Here is an 18,978-nt window from a genome sequence, read left to right on the forward strand (position 1 = left end):
TCACTCATTCTCTCTTGACCTCTTCTCCCCCCCCACTCCAATTCACAAATAACTACAAAGCAGCTCCATTCTATCAAAGATGTTTATATTCATGTACTTTATTTTAGATTGATAATGAAGAATATGGTGAAGCTTTATCTTTGGCTCAAGCATATGGTCTAGATTCTGATCTTGTATATCAAAGACAGTGGAGGAAATCAACTGTTAACATTGCTTCTATTCAGGACTACCTGGTATGTGTTTAAGTTGAAAGAAATTTCTTAATATAGAATCATAGAATGCTAGGTCTGGAAGTGACCGCTCGAGGGGTCATTAAGTCCAGGTACCTACCCTCATGGCAGGACCAAGCACTGTCTAGGATCATCCCTGATAGATGTCTATCCAACTTGCTCTTAGATAGTTTCCACAACCTCCCTAGGCAATTTATTCCAGTGTTTAACCACCCTGACAGTAAGGAATTTTTCCTAATGGCCAACCTAAATCTCCCTTGCTGCAATTTAAGCCCATTGCTTCTTGCCCTATCCCCAGAGGCCAAGGAGAACAACTTTTCTTCCTCCTCCTTCTAACACCCCTTTAGATACTTGAAAACAGCTATCATGTCCCCTCGGTCTTCTCTTTTCTAAACTAAACAAGCCCAGTTCTTTCAGTCTTCCCTCATTGGTCATGTTTTTAATATCCTAATAGAAATTGAAATCATGTTCTAATTTATATAACAAAGTTGGGGCTAATTTCATTGACTCCTAGAAGATTAGGATTGGAAGAGGTCTCAGAAGGTCATCTAGTCCAGTCCCCTGCTCAAAGCATTATGAACTCCAACTAAATCATTGCAGCCAGGACTTTGTCAAGCCCCGCATTAAAAACCTCTGAGGATGACAATTCCACCTCCCTCACCCCCAGAAAATCCATTCCAGTTAATCACCCTCCCAGTAAAATAATTTTTTCCTAGTATCCAATCTAGATCTCCTTACCTCAACTTGAGGCCATTGTTTCTTGTTCTGTCATCTGTCACTACTGAGAACAGCCTAGTTCCATCCTTCTTGGAAGCCTCCTTCAGGTAGTTGAACATTGTTAGCAAATCCCTCCTCACTCTTCTCTTGGTTGAAGGTATTCTGTTGGCTTATGAGCCTCTGATAATTTAAAGGTGATGTCCCACTGCTAATTAATCCTAACCAATACATTGCAGTTCATTTACTGACAGGTTAGGAGATGCTATAAATAAAAGGAAATTGCAATTTTCAAAGCAAAAATAAAATCTATTTTCTTTTCTTCTTTCTATTGGTTCGTTCCCTTGTTCAGTTCACATTGAGTCTTCCCATTACCAGATTAAATTGACAAGATTCTAAATGGAAGAGAGGCAGATTGGAAAACACTGATCTCAGTGCTTTGGTGGGTTATAGCATATTGCCCCATGCTTACCTCTCTCTCTCATCTGGGTAGAGTAAAATTAAGAAGCGGTCCTGGGTTCTTCATGAATGCCTGGAAAGAGTTCCTGAGAATGTGGATGCTGCTAAAGAGTTGCTGCAATATGGTTTAAAGGGCACAGACTTGGAGGCTCTCATAGCTATTGGAAAAGGAGAAGATGGTGGCAGGTTTGTTGGATAATTTTTATGTATCCAGCACTTAGGAATTATGCAGTGAATTTGTCAGTTAAATACAAACTGAAGTCTTAAGAGATTTCGCAGGACACCTGGTTTAAAATATTTCCCCAAATGAATAATTGTAACCAGTAGTAAAGATAGCAGTCAAATTCTCCTGTGAATGAAAATAAAGTAAATTGTGATCTTTGAAACTGAATGCAATAGAGACTAAATGAATATATAGACAATAATTTGGAAGTCATCCCAAAATCTCAAAATTTCTGTACATAGTATTTTAAAAATATGGGTATTTTGTCAAAGTAATACAATATAATCATGCCATTTTCAATTATTTTGGTAATTTATTTCAAGATACTTGCTAGCCACTGTCTGTAACAATGCAGACATTAAAAAGGATTCAGGATTTTTTTTTTGACAAATAGATTCCATACTATGCATATTGGGACAGAACTTTGAGTAATTCATTTAAACTACAATTTAGAAACGTTTTCCATGGCCCTTAGAAATAGTGTAAAGGCTTGGGGAAGTCATGGAGGATCTGAGGAAGAAAGAAGTATTTCTGGAAAGGCGCCTTGGCGTGAACTTGAAGTGTTGTTGCATGTAAATGGGGGAAGTATGAAACTGTTTTAGGGTTAGGAGTGGAGGGGAAGAAAGAGATTGTTAGGGAACCTTCCCCATGCAGACCCTGACTGATTCTTAGTCTTTTTGTCAGTCAGCCATCTCACAACCATCCTGTAATCATGCATTCCTACTCAGTGATCCCATCACTCTGTGTTTCTGAAGCCTCACTCCCATTCAGTCCCTGCCCCAGTTGGTTCCACCTGCTAGCCCCTCTGAGCTGCAGTCTGTAACACCAGCAGTCCTAGATTCCCCAAGCTGTCTGGGCCCCCATATCTCTTGCCTCCAACTTTATGAAGAAGGTGGCTTCTGCACTGTCCTTGTCTGTGGAGTGAGCTGTTCCGGGATCAACTGCTCTCTATTCTGGCACAAAGAGGTCCTTGAGTGGAAAAAGGTGTTGCTCTAGCACCTTTCTGTCAGAATTATCATCTGCAGGGAGGGAAATGACAATTTTGCACAGCACATTAATTCTGTGCATGTGCAGTGGCACAGAATTCCCTTAGGATTAAGTGTTGAAATGGCCTGTTTTTAAGGCAGAACGCTGCTTTTGCCTTAATTCTTAAGCTGTGTAGGTTAAACAATCAAACAAACAAACCTCCAGGGAAACAGAACGTAGTCTGCTTCTGTCTTCTGTACAGAAGATTGAAGAAGACACACAAGATGGTCATTTTTGTTGGTAGAACCATAGAATACTAGAACTGGAAGGGACCTCAAGGGATCATCAAATCCAGTCCTCTGCCCTCGCGGCAGTACCAAGCACCCAATAACTCAATACAATGGTGAAATATAATTTCTTCTTGAGTTTGGGATGTAAAATCCCATTTAATCAGTTAACTAGTTAAACGATATGTTTATCTGTTAAACTGTGGAGGTGGGACTGCCTGGAGCATGGTGGGACCGGCCGACCTGGAGCAGACCCCACCCTCCAGCCTGGCCAGGCCTTCTTTTGCACCAGTTTACTGGTTAACCATTCACATCACTACATGGGTGTATATGTAATAACTAGGGATGTTAAGAAACATGTAATTCATTAATCATGTAGTTGACAAAAATATTTTTCGACTGCATGATTAATTGATAAGGGATAGTACTCAGTGCTGGCTTATGCTGGATCCTGTGTGTTACCCCTGCTCTGGCTCTGCATTGAAAATATTTTAGAAGCTGGGCAAGCAACCTGGCGCAGTCACTGCTTGCATCTAGTCCTGGGAGCTGTCCCCACCGCCAGAGCATGTTCTTGGGATCTGGCACAAACCGGGACTGAGCTGGGCTGCCTGCCTGCCTGCCCAGCTCTTAAAATACTTTCAGTGCAGAACCACACCGGCAGTAGCTCCCGGGACCAATGCGAGCTGGGACTGAGACAGGCTGCCTGCCTGCCCAGCCCCTAAATTACTTTCCCTGCAGAGCTGAAGCGGGGCTATCTCTGGGGACTTAGCACCAGCCAGGACTGAGACACACTGTTGGCCAGCCCTCTAAAAACTTATTGGTGGGGGGTGGAATGCCTGTAGTCGATAGCATTAATCAATAAGCTTTTGCTTATCGGTTAATGCTATTGGATAATCGTTTAATTGTGTGCACTATTATATCTCCAGTAATAACTGCTATATATATCAGTATGTGCTCCAGCAGTATTATCAGGAACTTGATAACTTGTTGGATTTGTAAACTTTTAACCAATGAAAACCTTGTGCATTTTCTGAAGTAAATGTGAACAATACCCTCCCTGGTATTTCTGAATTAAGAATACATCACTCAAGCTCAGAATAGCAAAATTGTTTTCCAAGTAATTAATTCATTGTCACCAGTTTCAATACAAATCAATTTAGATACAAAAGGTACAGACAGAAAGTTGTGTAACCTCTGACTGAATAACCAGCTCTTCATATCTTTTTGTCAACATTGATTTTTGTTTCTTTCTGCAGATTTATCTTACCAGGTGAAGTGGACATTGATGAAATCCCCTATGAAGAATTTTTGTCACCTGATGAAGAAGTAGAAAATAGAAAGGAAAGGGAGGCGAGGAAGCATCAAGAACTGCTTCTATCAGTGAACTTTTCAAAGTAAATAATATGACAGACCTAGGTTTGCTTAAATTCATAGGCTTATAAATGCATAATTGTCTAAATATATTTTACTACTACTGTGAACTGTGGTTAAAATTTTAATCAGTAATGTAATATGAAAGTTTTCAGTTTATTGAATTTCCTTTTGTGCTTCCAATATATGGATCTGGTGAAACATTTATTTTTTTCTTCTTCTCTTGTGTTCTTGTTGTCTTTGAATAAATATTTGTTTCCATAGAAGTCTAATTTTGAAAGTTTGGCTATCATGTTAATGTGCTATAGCAAGCTTGAAAATGTAGTGATCTTTTTCTCTCTTTGAAAACAGGCTAACACTAGAACAAAAGGAACTTTCTCGAAGCAGGCTGAAATTATTAACCTATTTAGATAGACTTGCAACTTATGAGGTGAGAAGATTGGGTTCAGTCCTTAGATCCTGTCTTATGAACAGCTTATGTTGTTTCTCTGACTGATTTTGTTCTATTTTCAGTCTTCTCTATTGATTGTTGTTTTATCCTCTATCTGTTAGCAGTAATTTAAAAATATACCTGCTGTGCTTACAATAATTGAATGGGAATTATACTACAGAGATTTTTGATTGTGAAAATGGGAAACTTAATGTGTCTTTAGGGAAACATAGTGAATGAAGAAAATGGGTTACCACATGGCCCTTGTTGTGGGTCAGTCACCATTCCCTTGGTGACTCTCTCTGGGTCAGAGGAGGAGGAGCCACGCCACCTTACTATATTGCTGGGATCTCACATCATTTGTTTGGGGAATTAGTCATAGGGTCCTACTTGTGAATGGGCTGAGCTTGGCCTTGTTCCACTACCCAGGCAGAGAAGGTGGTTCTTTCCCCCTCACCCCCTCTGGGCTGGAGGGAGGCTTCGTTGCCTCACTAGACCCCTGCGTTAGTGCTATAGACAGTGTAATAGTTTATGTACAACCATTCAGATCCAACTCAGCTGTTCTGAGCATTTTTCATGAGATACTGGCAGAAATGTATGAGAACTGTCTACACTACCAACTAAAGACAAAAGCCAAGTCACAGCCAAATATCAATATACCTTTTTAAAATACAGATATGTGAACTTGGTAGCTATGCTTGCTTCTACTAGAAGCAAAATACCTTAATATTTACAATAAACTTATATGGTAGTGTGGCGGTGTACGCTCGCCTCGGCATGTTTCTATGACTATTCCAAAGTGCGGTCGCCACTTGATTGGTCACTGGACCCAAGGCTGACTGGCTAGTCCGTAACTCACTTGCCCCGTGCGTAATTCTTAAGCCCTGCAAATCGGACTACCTATGGACTAACAGCCTACTGGCTGAAGTCAATAAGTGTCCCTGACCTCAGGGTAGTAGGGCCTAATGGTCAGAGTCAGAGGGTACGTCTACACTGCCACCCTAGTTCGAACTAGGGTGGCTTATGTAGGCATTCGAAATTGCAAGTGAAGCCCAGGATTTAAATATCCCGGGATTCATTTGCATCTTGCCGGGCGCCGCCATTTTTAAATCCCCGTTAGTGCGGACTCCGTGCCCACGGCTATACGCGGCACAGAGTAGGTAGTTCGAATTAGGCTCTCTAATTCGAACTACTGTTACACTTCGTTCCACCTCGAACTACCTACTCCGTGCCGCATGTAGCCGTGGGCACGGAGTGCCTTTGTCCCCCTCCCCACCATCCACATTACCTCTAGGTGCCCATGCCCCTGCATGGGCGGAGACTTCCCGCGCTCCCCAGCCCCTAAGACAAATAGGGCCTTGGGGTGGGAGAGCACGCAAAGCCTCCTCTGCTCTCCCCTGCCCTGTGAGCAGTTTGCGGCACTTCAAAGTGCCACATGCTCCTGGCAGGGCAGGAGGAGCTTCAGCACGCTCCCCCGCCCCCAAGGCCAATTGGCCTTGGGGCAGGGGAGCAGCAGGACCTCTGTGGGCCGGATACGGCCCGCGGAGGCCTTTTTGCCCACCTCTGATCTAGGGAACCTTCCCCTTCGCTGGCCAGCCCAGACTGAGCTTCTCCCTGGCCTTTTATACCACCCTAGCACTTTGAGCATGCCCAGTCTGCTTGAAGGGGTGGGACTTCTGTTGCACACATGATTTTCACCCCTCCCATTGTAGTGTGGGGTATGCCCACCCTGTCACAGGTAGTAATTTAAGCTTAGAAGTGTTGAGTTGCTATGCTCTTTGGAGGTTTGAAACTAAACCAAGGATAGGGAACCATTTTTGCATCAGAGGCCCTGACACAGAGAAAAGTCAGTTAAGTGCTGCATATAACTGAGAAGTAAGGGGGGAAAAACCTCTCACTGTGGCCCCTGACTGAGAAGCAGAAAGGCACTCCACACATTTCCCTTGCACAGCAGAGCCTATGGTGGCTAGCCTAGTAGATTATGTGCGCTCCAGCCCCGTGGGAGGCAACAGGGGAGCTGGAGCACCAGTACTGGCTCCCTAATTCTGGAGGGTCCCCTGAGCCTCGGGGGCCGGATCCAGGCAATCCAGGGGCTGCATCCGGCCCCTCAAACCTGAGGTTCACCACCCCTGAACTAAACATTCAAATATTTTTTCCCAGTATATTAAATTTCACTTAGTTTGCACAAAGATAGTGAATTGCATAGAATCCAAATTGATTGACAATTAAATTCCCAACTGTCCCTCATACGCTTAAAAAGTTGCTAATGATTTTGTCCACTTAAACAGATACCATATACAGTAGACTGCCGATAATCCGGAACCTAGGTGGGACCTAGGTGGTGCCGGATTATCAGATATGCCGGAGTATCAGGAGGTACTATAAACTGGTTATGTATATACTGCATACAGTATATACAGTATATAAAGTGTTCTTAACCCTTTTTATTGTACATACTGCATACAGTATACTGTAACGTTTTAGTTTTTTAAACCCCTTTTTACCCTTTTCGCTCAGTTCAGCTGCTGCCTCTGTTACTTTGTGACTCATTTTTTGCCAAAGCCTCTCTTGCCATTTTGATGCCGGACTATCAGGAGTGCTGGACTATTGGATGCTGGACTATTGGAGTTTTACTGTACTTGAAATCTAGAGACTAATAATAATATTAAAAAAAAAACAGTAAAAAGTTTCAGACAGGACAACTGTTCCTATCATGTTGTGTGTGTATCTCTATGGTTTTTTTTGGTGTGGATATACAATCATGCTAGCTAACTCTTTTCAACATCTTTCTCTCCTTTGTTGCTACATAGAAAATAAAAAAATGACAGGGAGAGTAATGAATATTGTGGGGAAGCATTGCAAATGATTATATAGAGAGTACTGTGAAATGTACAGAGTAAACCGATGAAACAAAATTTAAGGTGACTCAACAATTATAAGCAAAAAAGCAAACATTTGAACCACGAGTGCCTTTTCTGAAGTTGGTACTGTCTTTTTAAAGTTAAGTGTGTAACTATTACATGTCCAGGTATCGCTTGATTCCAAAAATATTTAGACTTAAACCTTAATTGCCTAACCAACTACTAAGACTTCAAAGATGAATGTTATACTTGTGTATACAGCATGACCATGTAAATGATAGAAATTAACATACATTGCCTCTATCAATAATCATTTCTGGAATAACATACTGAACTATACTAATTTTGGCTCATGTAAGTTTCCGCTCCTAATCTAAGATGCAAGATTTTTAATATGACTTTTATCAACATATTTAAATAATTTTTTAAAAAACTTTTTTAAAGGAAATACTTGGAGGACCTAATGCAGCAGAAGAGAGATATGATGCTGAATTCTTCAAAAAGTTCCGAAATCAGAATATTGTACTTTCAGCAAGAACTTATGCTCGGGTATTAATTTTTTTCTAAAAGTTTTATAGCCGCTTTTGTTAACACTGTTTAACTCCCCATCACAATGTACTGAAATTCATCCAATTTATTGCATTTTTGAAAATGAGAGGTTTTAAAAACAAGAATAGTGAATGTTGTATTTGATTATTGTTGTAAAACAGAACAAGATTGCTTTGTCAAGCTTCTGGATTATGAAAATCTTTAAATTTAAATAAATATTTTAGTCCCTCATCTTGTTTAAAAACGCATAATTAAGTCAGAATTGTACTATTTGCTGAGCTATATTTGGTAAGCAGAATAATTCTTTAACTGTTTTCATGTGTAAAACTGAGTATTTTATATTTTCCTATGCAGGAAAGCAATGTGAGAGCCCTAGAGATCTTGTTTACGTATCATGGTTCAGACTTGCTTCCGCATTGGCTGGCAATTATCTCTAATTTTCCAGAAACCACCTCACCACATGAGTATTCCTTTTTGCTTCCTGAAGCTTGGTAAGAAAGTATTCTCTCAATATCTGTTACTGGACTACATTTTCCTTTTTAAAACACATTGAGAGATTTTATTCTAAAAGTGTGGCTGTAAACTTGAAAACAATTTAAAAACTGAGAGAGAGTGCACTCTGGAATTTTTTTTTATTTAATCTCTTTACTGTCTAGTTAATATAGTTTTACACTGAGTGATTTGATAAGACAAAGTGAAGTAGGCAGTAATTAGTGGCTTTCTAATTCTGGTTTACAGAGATTTTTCAGGACATATAGTAAATCTTTAAGGATTGAGAGTGTTTGTACTTACCTCCTTTCCACATAATAGATCTTATCAGGGGAAGCGTCCACTCAATAAGAGTCTGTTAAAGATATTTCTGAGTTTTTATCACAATGAAAACAGTAAGTTTAAAAGAATAAGTTAATTACAAAGGGTAACATTTTCAATAATTTCCATTTTCAAGAGTCACCTAGGAGCCTGAGTTATATGAACAATCAGTGTTACTTTACGCTTCTAAATGCCTAAACATCTCCTGAAAAATGGAACAAAAGCTCCTAAATTTTAGGCAAAATTGTCAAAAGTTCCTGATGAGTTCTGCTGGTGTTTAAGATTGTAGAAAAAATTATAAGATTGTATCTGAGAAATAGAATTTGATCTTGTAATTAACAATCATATTATAATGCACACAAGAGCAGTGTTAAGGTTTGCAATTACTGACTTATGGATGCTTAAAAATAAAATCTTAATGTTTCTTGATGCAGTTTTTAAATGGAATATTATATAATATGAGAAGTACTTGTGCAAAGTGCATATTGCAGTATCTTTGGAACCACTATGGTAGAAAAAATGTGATTCTGAATTTTAGAAAAATAAAACTAAAAATGAATAGTGATCCTACAAATCTGTTTTTCACCTTTAAAATACAGTATAACCTCAGAGTTATGAATGCTTGGGAATGGAGGTTGTTTGTAACTCTGAAGTGTTTGTAACTCTGAAGAAAATGTTATGGTCATTCTTTCAAAAGTTTACAACTGAACATTAACTTAATATAGTTTTAAAACTTCACTATGCAGAAGAAAAAAATATGGCATTCTCTTTTTTAATAGTTTACATTTAACACAGTATTGTGCTGTATTTGCTTCCTCTCTTTCCCCCATGCTGCTGTTTGATTTTGTACTTCTGGTTTCAAATAAGGTGTGTGTCATTAAATGGGGCCTGTGTTGTATTCATGCCTGTGTGTGTGTGAAAGAAGCTATTTGTATATATATTTGAATGTATATGCAACCACACTTAAGTTGTAGCCCTCGACATGTGCTATAAGTATCATTGTGGCCCTTGGGGCTTCCAAAGTTGAGTAGCCCTGGCTTAAACCTCTTTCAAAACATCATTGCCCTGTAGAACCATCATCCTAAACTCCCAACAAGAATGGAATGGATTTGTAATATAGTTTTTTGGTACCTCCTGTAAAAATAGTAACTGCCTGTTAAATTAGTAGGCTATTTTTTCTCTCTCTCTCTGTCTCTCTCTCTGTCTCTCTGATTCACCTTGCCTTGCTCAGTTCCTTGATTAAAATAAGATTTGCTTTTCTTCATTTAAATAATTGCTTTTGGCTGGGGTTGGGGATGTGGGGTTCAGGATGCAGGCTGTCCAGGGGAGAAAGTACAATCCCAGCCCTCTTTCACTGCAGCACCTTGGGGCCAGTTGAAAAGGGTCTGTCCATAGTTGCTGCTACTGCAGCTGCAGAGGGCACGTCTGGGGGGTAGATGCATTCTCCTGGCTTGGGGGACAAACACACAGACAAAAAGATGAACTCTCTAAAATATATAGTAGATAGTTGTCTTTTTCTCCACCTCTGCCCTGTCCTGGCCCAATGGGGTTATAGCTGTCCCTGTCCCCATCTCTGGCCCCTTGATGCACCCCTGTGGTCATTCTGCAGTATAATTGTCCCTCCAACCAGACCCTTCTCTTTCCATTTTATGAGGCCATGTCTTCACGCTGGGGTTTGATTTAGCAGGTCTACTACAAACTTAAAGCAAACTCAGAGGGCTTCCCCATTGGTGGCCGGTATTCCTGCTCCTGCGAGGAGTAAAGGAAGCTAACTGGACCATTTGTTCCCATTGGCCATCCACTGTGGGGACGACTGGGAAACTTGAATCAAGGTACATCTACTCCAGCTATGTAATTAAAGTAGCTGGAGTTGTGTGTTTTGTTTGACTCCTTTTTAGTATAGAGCTGGGCTGAGAAACTGTAGAATTGTAGGCACATCCCATTGTCCTGGCACAACCAAACCCTTACCTTGCTTTAAGTTATGATAAAAGGAAACTGCATACCACATTTGGTGGTCCTAAATCTTACTGTTCGGGAGGAGTTCTTGAACAAACCAATTTAGACAGACACGCACCAACTCTCAAATATACAGTGTATATATAATACTGGTTTGGTTTAGTACATTTTATACCATTTATTGCAGTTCATGAATTTTTCGTACAATTTTTGCCTCCTAGAAGAACTTTAAAGCAAGGATCCTGTTTTTCCATCCTAACTTTTTTTGTAATGAAATATCTAGTGTATTATAGTGGCTATGGAAACAAGATTAGTGCTGTACATCCCTTTTTGTTATTCTCAGGAGAAGCATAATGACATTTCATTTTTTCCTATAAAAATGAAAAGCTGATTAGACAACATAATCAAAATGAAATTAATGAATGTGTGGTTCAGTCCTACATTGCTTTTAGGGAATGAATATTGAACATAACAGTACTTGGCTTTATACTTTTGAAATAGGTTTTGTTCTTTTCATTAATAAACTGCTGTGAGAAGGCATCTTCAACATTCATAAAATTTGAAAGCCTCTTTAATGATTCTTATATTGTTACAACAGTAACTCTTGTGGTCTTGTAGTTTGGGAGAAGATGAGAGGTTTTAAATTATGTTTCTGGACTTGCTATTTACTAGCTGTGACCTTGGAAAAATCTTTTGAGGCTCGTGAAGATCAGTACCTCAGAGAATTAATCTTTTTGTCTGTTCCCTTAATGTTACTTCATCTGTAAAAAGAGTGATATTTCTCTGTCTCACAGAAATGTTTGAACTTCGTTTATGTTTGTAATATGCTCTCTAGTGCAGTCGAAGTGAAAATATTCTTTTGTGATCTTATTTTTATTACAACAGCACCAAAAAGCTCCAGTTGTGGTGAAGGCCTCATTATGCTTTCGCCTCTACCTAGTAGGCTGCAAACTCTTGGGGTAGTGACTGTTTTGTTAAGTTTGAAAGAATAGGGCAGTGGCCTGTAGATGCTATCCCAATACAAATAATAAATAATATAAAATAAGAATTAGGGATGTTAAATTTAGTTTAATCAACTCATTGACTAGGCGATGGATTTTCCATTGATTAGTCAATAAGTGGGAGAGCCACAGTGGGGTTAGCTCCCAGCCATGGGAGCTAACCCTGCTGCTGCTCTGTCTTTTAAATGTATTAAGGTCCAGAAGGCTTTTAATACATTTAAAAGACTGAAGCGCAGTAGGGGAGATGCAGTGTGAGCTGGGACAGCTGATTCCCAGCTTGTGCCTGTTCCCCCCTGCTGCTTGCCAGCCTTTTAAATGTATTAAGAGGCAGCAGGCTCTTAATACATTTAAAAAGCTGAGACTCAGTGTCTGGAACTGGGGGCAAGCCTCACCTGCTCCCCATAGAGATGGGGCTGAGGGGAACCGGCTTTTAAGATGGCTACCTCCAGCACCAGTTCCTGCTCCCCGCCCTTTGCTGCCTCTGATAGACGGTGACTTGTTACTTACACTAGTGACTAGTCGCTTACACCGCTAGTAAGAATCAGTCATTGCTCCGAAGCATTTACAATCAAATTCTGATAATAAGAAACAGGGGTGGGAGAGAGGGGCCTGTTGAGTTTGTGGTTGTCTTGGAGAAGTAGGTATTCAGACAGAGGGAATAAGCTCCTTTCTAATGTCTGTCTTAATGGATACAATTAAAACTATTGCCATTGGGATTTGAGATAATCTCAGTGGAAAATATTGCCCTTCCTTGCATTATAAATACATAACCAGAGCTTTTTTCCTTTACTCTTAATTTCTTTTTCTTTTTTACTGCTTTAAACTACCATGTTGCAACATTATAGCTGACACTTTAAACTCACAAAAGTCAGGGAATTCAAATGTATTGTTCTCCCAACAGCAATAACTCAGTTATATTGCACATTATATTGGCAGTAAAAATCTACACTTTAAGATAGTAACTTTTATATATATTTCTCTGTTCTTCACTCTCAACTTTCTCAAATGTATCTATTGGGCTGAACCTGTCCATACTTGTTTTTAGCTTCAAGATGAATGTTATTGGACTCTTGGAATGAAATCTATTCAGCTGCTTGAGATGGGGACAGGAATGCCCTCTTACTAATTTGAACACCTAAACTTTAAAACATCAGCATTCCAGTGTGGCAAGCTATCTGATAGGTGACAATCAGTGAGCGGTATGCTTACATTTGCCTTTTCAGAATTAAATCATTCTACTCAATCAATGTTTGTTATTTCCTGCAACTCCTCTAAGAGTTTCAAAACTCTCATTGCAGCACCATCTTCGTGTGTGTATTATAATTGGTGCAATGTGAAGCATATAGTTTTTCAAAATTGTCCACACAGTGCCAGAGCAAAAGTTTTTTTTTGTGACTTCTACAGAAATAGCCATGACAAAATCTTAACTTTAAACATGAGTTGTGAAACTTATTATTGAAAACCATTAGAGGTGCTTAAGGAATGTCATGGCCTGGTACTCAAGACAATGACCTGTAAGCAGTCATGTTTTTCCTGTAAGCCTAGATTGTGGTTAGTCCTACAAAGACATGTGACCATGCCATTTGATACTGGAATCCATTTTGAATTATGTACTTTTCACAGGGGTGGAGAGAATTAAGTAAACACTTGGGAAATTCTATTTAAGGAATGGGAAGCGAACAATGATGTTCTTTAGCTAGCTTCAAAGACTGCTACCTGCTCCGAGAGGGTACATGAAAACACTTGGAAACAGAAAAACGTTAAGAACAGGGGTGGAAAGAAGCTGCTAGACCCAGATCAGAAAAAAAAAAACCTGAAATAAGAACTAGTGTGAGACATTGATTTATATCAACTTCTTTTAGGCTGTGTCTACATTGGCACCCTTTTCCGGAAAAAGGATGCTAATGAGACAAGTCGGAATTGCAAATGCCGCGGGGGATTTAAATATCCCCCGCGGCATTTGCATGAACATGGCTGCCGCTTTTTTCCGGCTTGGGGCTTTGCCGGAGAAAAGCGCCAGTCTAGACGGGATCTTTCGGAAAATAAAGCCTTTTCCGGAAGATCCCTTATTCCTGATTTTAAGAGGAATAAGGGATCTTCCGGAAAAGGCTTTATTTTCCAAAAGATCCCGTCTAGACTGGCGCTTTTCTCTGGCAAAGCCCCAAGCCGGAAAAAAGCGGCAGCCATGTTCATGCAAATGCCTCGGGGGATATTTAAATCCCCCGCGGCATTTGCAATTCCGACTTGTCTCATTAGCATCCCTTTTCCAGAAAAGGGTGCCAATGTAGACACAGCTTTAGTGTATTAGCCTTAGCTGGAGTGTTTTGTTTTATTTTGTTTAGTAACTTATTTTGATTTGCTTGTTATCACTTAAAACCACTTAAATCCATCTTTTCATACTTAATAAAATACTTTATCAAACCCAGTGTATATAATTGTTACCTGAAGGAGAAAAATATCTGTGCATATCTCTTTGATTCATAGAGGAAGTGAACATCTTATGTGCTCACTCTGCATAAACTTTAGTGAGATGGATTTATTTAGGGTTTTGGTCCCATGGGGCTGTGCATCAGGGTGCCTGTGTCAAGTCCCTGTGACTTAGCCTTCCCAGAGGTAAGTTCTCATTGTCTGTGTTACTCCGCTGGGGGCTTTTACCCCAACTGTGTGCCTTTACAGGGGGAGACCAGAGCTTCTGGCTCGGCTTAGGACAGGGTGATGGGACACCCCAGACAGCAGGTAGGTGGGCTCAGTGGTATGATCAGCCCAGTCTCAAGGGGATCTCTGTAACTCAACCCATCATAGTCACCATTGGCAAAAAGAGATTTGAACTCTGTCCTTCAAACTGAATAACATATTGCTTTTTAGGAAATATTCCCATGAGAAAACAATAAACTTACAGCTTGAATAACTGCAATAAAGCGGCTTAGCTGGAGTGTTTTGTTTTATTTTGTTTAGTAGCTTATTTTGATCAGTTATTATAAAACTGTTGAAGTAGAGAATTATCAGATCACCTGAACTGGGATAAACAGGTAAAAAGGGCTATACAGAGAAAAGTGAAACCCTTTGGGGAGGGGGGGGGAGATTTGTAGCTGGGTGCCTTCCTAGTCAGTTAATTGATTGGAGTCCAATTTAATTTGGAGTATAGGACAAAAGGAGAAGCTTTAAAAACATACCAAAGGGGGGGAAAAATCAAATAATACGTTTTGGTCCTTTTGAAGGAGCAGTTTAAGTGGCAAGAAGAATATATACACTAGGGACTGGCCAATTTTTCCGGAAAATCAGCCGCTTTTCCAGAAAAACTTGCCAGCTGTCTACACTGGCCGCTTGAATTTCCGCAAAAGCACTGACTTCCTACTGTAGGAAATCAGTGCTACTTGCGGAAATACTATTTTGCTCCCATTCAGGCAAAAGTCCTTTTTGCGCAAAGCTTTTGCGTAAAAGGGCCAGTGTAGACAGCTCAGATTTGTTTTCCGCAAAAAAGCCCCGATCGCGAAAATGGCGATCAGGGCTTTTTTGCAGAAAAGCGTCCGTGCCAATCTAGACACTCTGTTCCAAAAATGCTTTTAATGGAAAACTTTTCCGTTAAAAGCATTTCCGGAAAATCATGCCAAACTAAACACAGCCTAGTACAGGCAGTCCCCGACTTACGCGGATCCGACTTATGTCGGATCCGCACTTATGAACAGGGCTTTTCTCGCCCCGGAGCTCACGGGTGGTGTATCGCCACCCGTGTCCTCCGGGGCGAGAAAAGCTTCTCCTGGTCTCCCTGGTCTGCTGGGGGGGTCCAGCAAAGCCGCCCAGGCAGTGGGACTCCCCCCGCCTGGGCGGCTTTGCTCCTGTCCCCCTGGTCTGCAAAGCCGCTGGACCCCCCCAGCAGACCAGGGACCGTACTTGGGCTGTCTCGCTGCGGGCGTGCTCCGCGGCTTTGCTCTCCGTCTCCCTGGTCTGCAGGGAGACGGGGAGCAAAGCCTTGGAGCACGCCGGCAGTGGGACAGCCCGGGCGTGCTTGGGCTGTCCCGCTGCGGGCGTGCTCTGCGGCTTTGCTCCTGTCCCCCTGGTCTGCTTGTGTGTGTGTGTGTGTGTGTGTGTGTGTGTGTGCGCGTGCGCGCAGCTAGTGCCCCCCCCCTCCGCAGACCAGGCTTTTCTTGCCTACCCCTGGGGTAGAGCAGCTGGGGGCTGCCAGGTTGGTCCCGCAGCGCTGCTCCGGGACCAACCCGGCAGCACCCCACCTGCTCTGCCCCAGGCACCCCCAAGTTAGCCGCTGCTGAAACTGACCAGCGGCTGACTACAGGAAGCCCCAGGCAGAGTTGCTCTGCCCCAGGCTTCCTGGAATCAGCCGCTGATCAGTTTCAGCAGCAGCTGACTTGGGGACGCCTGGGTTTCTTAAGTTGAATCTGTATGTAAGTCAGAACTGGCATCCAGATTCAGCCGCGGTTGAAACTGATCAGTTTCAGCAGCGTCTGACGCCAGTTCTGACTTACATACAGATTCAACTTAAGAACAAACCTAAAGTCCCTATCTTGTACGTAACCCGGGGACTGCCTGTATTGCAAACTAATTTCATTGTATAATAGGGAATGCTTAGCATTTGCATGATTTTTAATCTGTAGATTTCATTGTAGGTGTTGAACATAAGTATACAACACTTAAGATTTTTCCTATGTGAATCAACTTGACACTATTCCATTGGGAGTGTTAATGTCTGGTTGCTGCTGGCAGTGGATGATGGCCAAAGAAGAATATTGATGTGTGCATGATTGTTTCACGTGGAGAACTTGCCTGTTCTCTGCCAAGCTTAACTTCTAAGTACATTTGCAGGAGGAGATGGCAGATTTTGTTTGGGTCTTTGGTGTCTGGATAAAATCCCGCCTATATACTTGATTTTTCTTTACAAAATTTGTGGAGAAAATTTTTTAAAGGGCACTACGTTTCTAAAATGTATTGGAGTTATTTTATGAAATGACCTCCTTGTGCTGTTTGAGAACTGTGCTTGTGTTCAGAACAATGAAATACTTATGTTATAAATTCAGAATTCTGTGTTCTATATTTCTGTTTTGGATCCGCTAGTTGTAATTCATTGACATACTATTTTTTTATCTTATGTATTTGTATGGTACTATATGTTTGCATGATTCTTTGCGCATAAGATCAGTCTCTTTCTGAAAAATGTCTTTACAGGCAGTCCCCAAGTTACGCGGATCCGACTTATGTCGGATCCGCACTTACGAACGGGGCTTTCTTGCCCCGGAGCCCGCAGGCAGCAGGACCGCCCAGAGCGCAGTGGTCCCGCCACCTCGACCTCCGGGGCTAGAAAAGCTGCTCCGGATGCCCCTGGTCTGATGGGGACCGTCTCCAGAAGACCAGGGACACCGGGAGCAAAGCCGGGGAGGCGGAGGGGTCCCGCGCCTCTGAGGCTTTGCCAGAGCAAAGCCGGGGAGGCGCGGCACCCCGCTGCCGCTTTGCTCCCGGTGCCTCTGGTCTGTTGGGGACCGCCTCCAGCAGACCAGGGACACCCGGAGCAAAGCCGGGGAGGCAGAGGGGTCCCGCGCCTCTGAGGCTTTGCTTTGGCAAAAGAAGCCTCAGAGGCGTGGGACTCCGCCGCTGCCGGTTTGCTCCTGGCGCCTCTGGTCTGCTGGGGACCGTCTCCAGCACACCAGGGACACCTGGAGCAAAGCCGGGAGGCCAGAGGAAAGCGTCAGAGGCGCGGCACCCCGCCGCCGCTGCGGCTTTGCTCCCCGTGTCCCTGGTCTGCTGGCGGGGGGGGGCACGGCGCGCTACTGGACCAACCTGGCAGCACCCCAGCTGCTCTGCCCCAGGAGTCCTGATTCAGCCACTGCTGATCAGTTTCAGCAGCGGCTGAATCAGGACGCCTGGGGCAGAGCAGCTGGGGTGCTGCTGGGTTGGTCCAGTAGGGCCGAGGAGCGGCGGCCCTACTGGACCAACCCAGCAGCACCCTAGCTGCTCTGCCGCAGGCGTCCCCAAGTCAGCCGCTGCTGAAACTGACCAGTGGCTGACTACAGGAAGCCCCTGTCCCGGGCTTCCTGGAATCATCCGCTGATCAGTTTCAGCAGCAGCTGACTTGGGGATGCCTGGGGTTCTTAAGTTGAATCTGTATGTAAGTCGGAACTGGCGTCCAGATTCAGCCGCTGTTGAAACTGATCAGTTTCAGCAGCGGCTGAATCTGGATGCCAGTTCCGACTTACATACAGATTCAACTTAAGAACAAACCTACAGTCCCTATCTTGTACGTAACACTGGGGACTGCCTGTACTTTCACTTTATCAGAAAGGTGACATACACAGAACTGAGGAACAGGATGTTATAATGAATGAATTTCCCTTTACTAATAGATGTGTACGTATTGATGACAGTTGTGCTGCACTGTATTTTTTCAGCTCCGTCATAAACTTCTGTGATAAAATCAGATACAGAAAATTTTCTGAAGTGGCTCAGAAGGATTACTCCAAATTGTTTTTAAGGGCACATAGAAATAAAATGGTATATGCTGTGTGAAGTGCATGAGAGTTGCTGTAAATTGATAAGTAGGACGGGCAGTTTCTGAACTTATCTCCTTCATGTGTTGTAATGTTTCTTATTGGACAAGTGGGCCAAATCACTGATGAGAAATTGCATATGTTATTAATAACTTACTTTTTCTTCTTCGAGTGGTCCCTGTGCTCCACTCAAGGTGTCGGGTCCCGACTAGGAGCCACTAGTCAGAGATTTCCAGAGCCGTAGCCGGGCCGGACCGTGCATGCACTAGAGCAGCACACGGCATTCGTGTCTTTGCAACTTCTCGCGGTCTGCCCCCCCCATCCCTCTCCAGTTCCTCTCAACCGCCTGTTGTTGCTGGCGGAGCGCCGTTTATCTCTTCAGAAAAATGCCGTTCTGTAAACCCCCCCCCCCCAAGGGCTGTGTCTACACTGGGCCACTTATTCCGGAAAATCAGCCGCTTTTCCGGAATAAGCTGTGAGCTGTCTACACTGGCCCTTGAATTTCCGGAAAAGCAACGATGCTCTACTGTACAAAATCAGCCGCGATTCTGGAAAAACTATTCTGCTCCCGGTCGGGCATAAGTCCTTATTCCGGAACACTGTTCCGGAAAAGGGCCAGTGTAGACA

General features: G+C 42.5%; 1 protein-coding gene across 5 annotated transcripts in view; it reads left to right on the forward strand.

Annotated features, from left to right (window-relative positions):
- NBAS (NBAS subunit of NRZ tethering complex) overlaps positions 1 to 18,978 on the forward strand; it is a 338,668-nt gene that overhangs the window by 65,492 nt on the left and 254,198 nt on the right. For all 5 annotated transcript variants that reach the window (XM_075923472.1, XM_075923475.1, XM_075923474.1 and 2 more), the window contains 6 exons: positions 108 to 233; positions 1,438 to 1,589; positions 4,136 to 4,273; positions 4,602 to 4,680; positions 7,986 to 8,090; positions 8,445 to 8,581. In XM_075923472.1, coding sequence (XP_075779587.1) covers positions 108 to 233; positions 1,438 to 1,589; positions 4,136 to 4,273; positions 4,602 to 4,680; positions 7,986 to 8,090; positions 8,445 to 8,581 — 737 coding nt within the window. The remainder of the gene's footprint in view (positions 1 to 107; positions 234 to 1,437; positions 1,590 to 4,135; positions 4,274 to 4,601; positions 4,681 to 7,985; positions 8,091 to 8,444; positions 8,582 to 18,978) is intronic.

The sequence above is a fragment of the Pelodiscus sinensis genome, chromosome 3, assembly GCF_049634645.1.
Source record: "Pelodiscus sinensis isolate JC-2024 chromosome 3, ASM4963464v1, whole genome shotgun sequence".
Taxonomy (NCBI): domain Eukaryota; kingdom Metazoa; phylum Chordata; order Testudines; family Trionychidae; genus Pelodiscus; species Pelodiscus sinensis.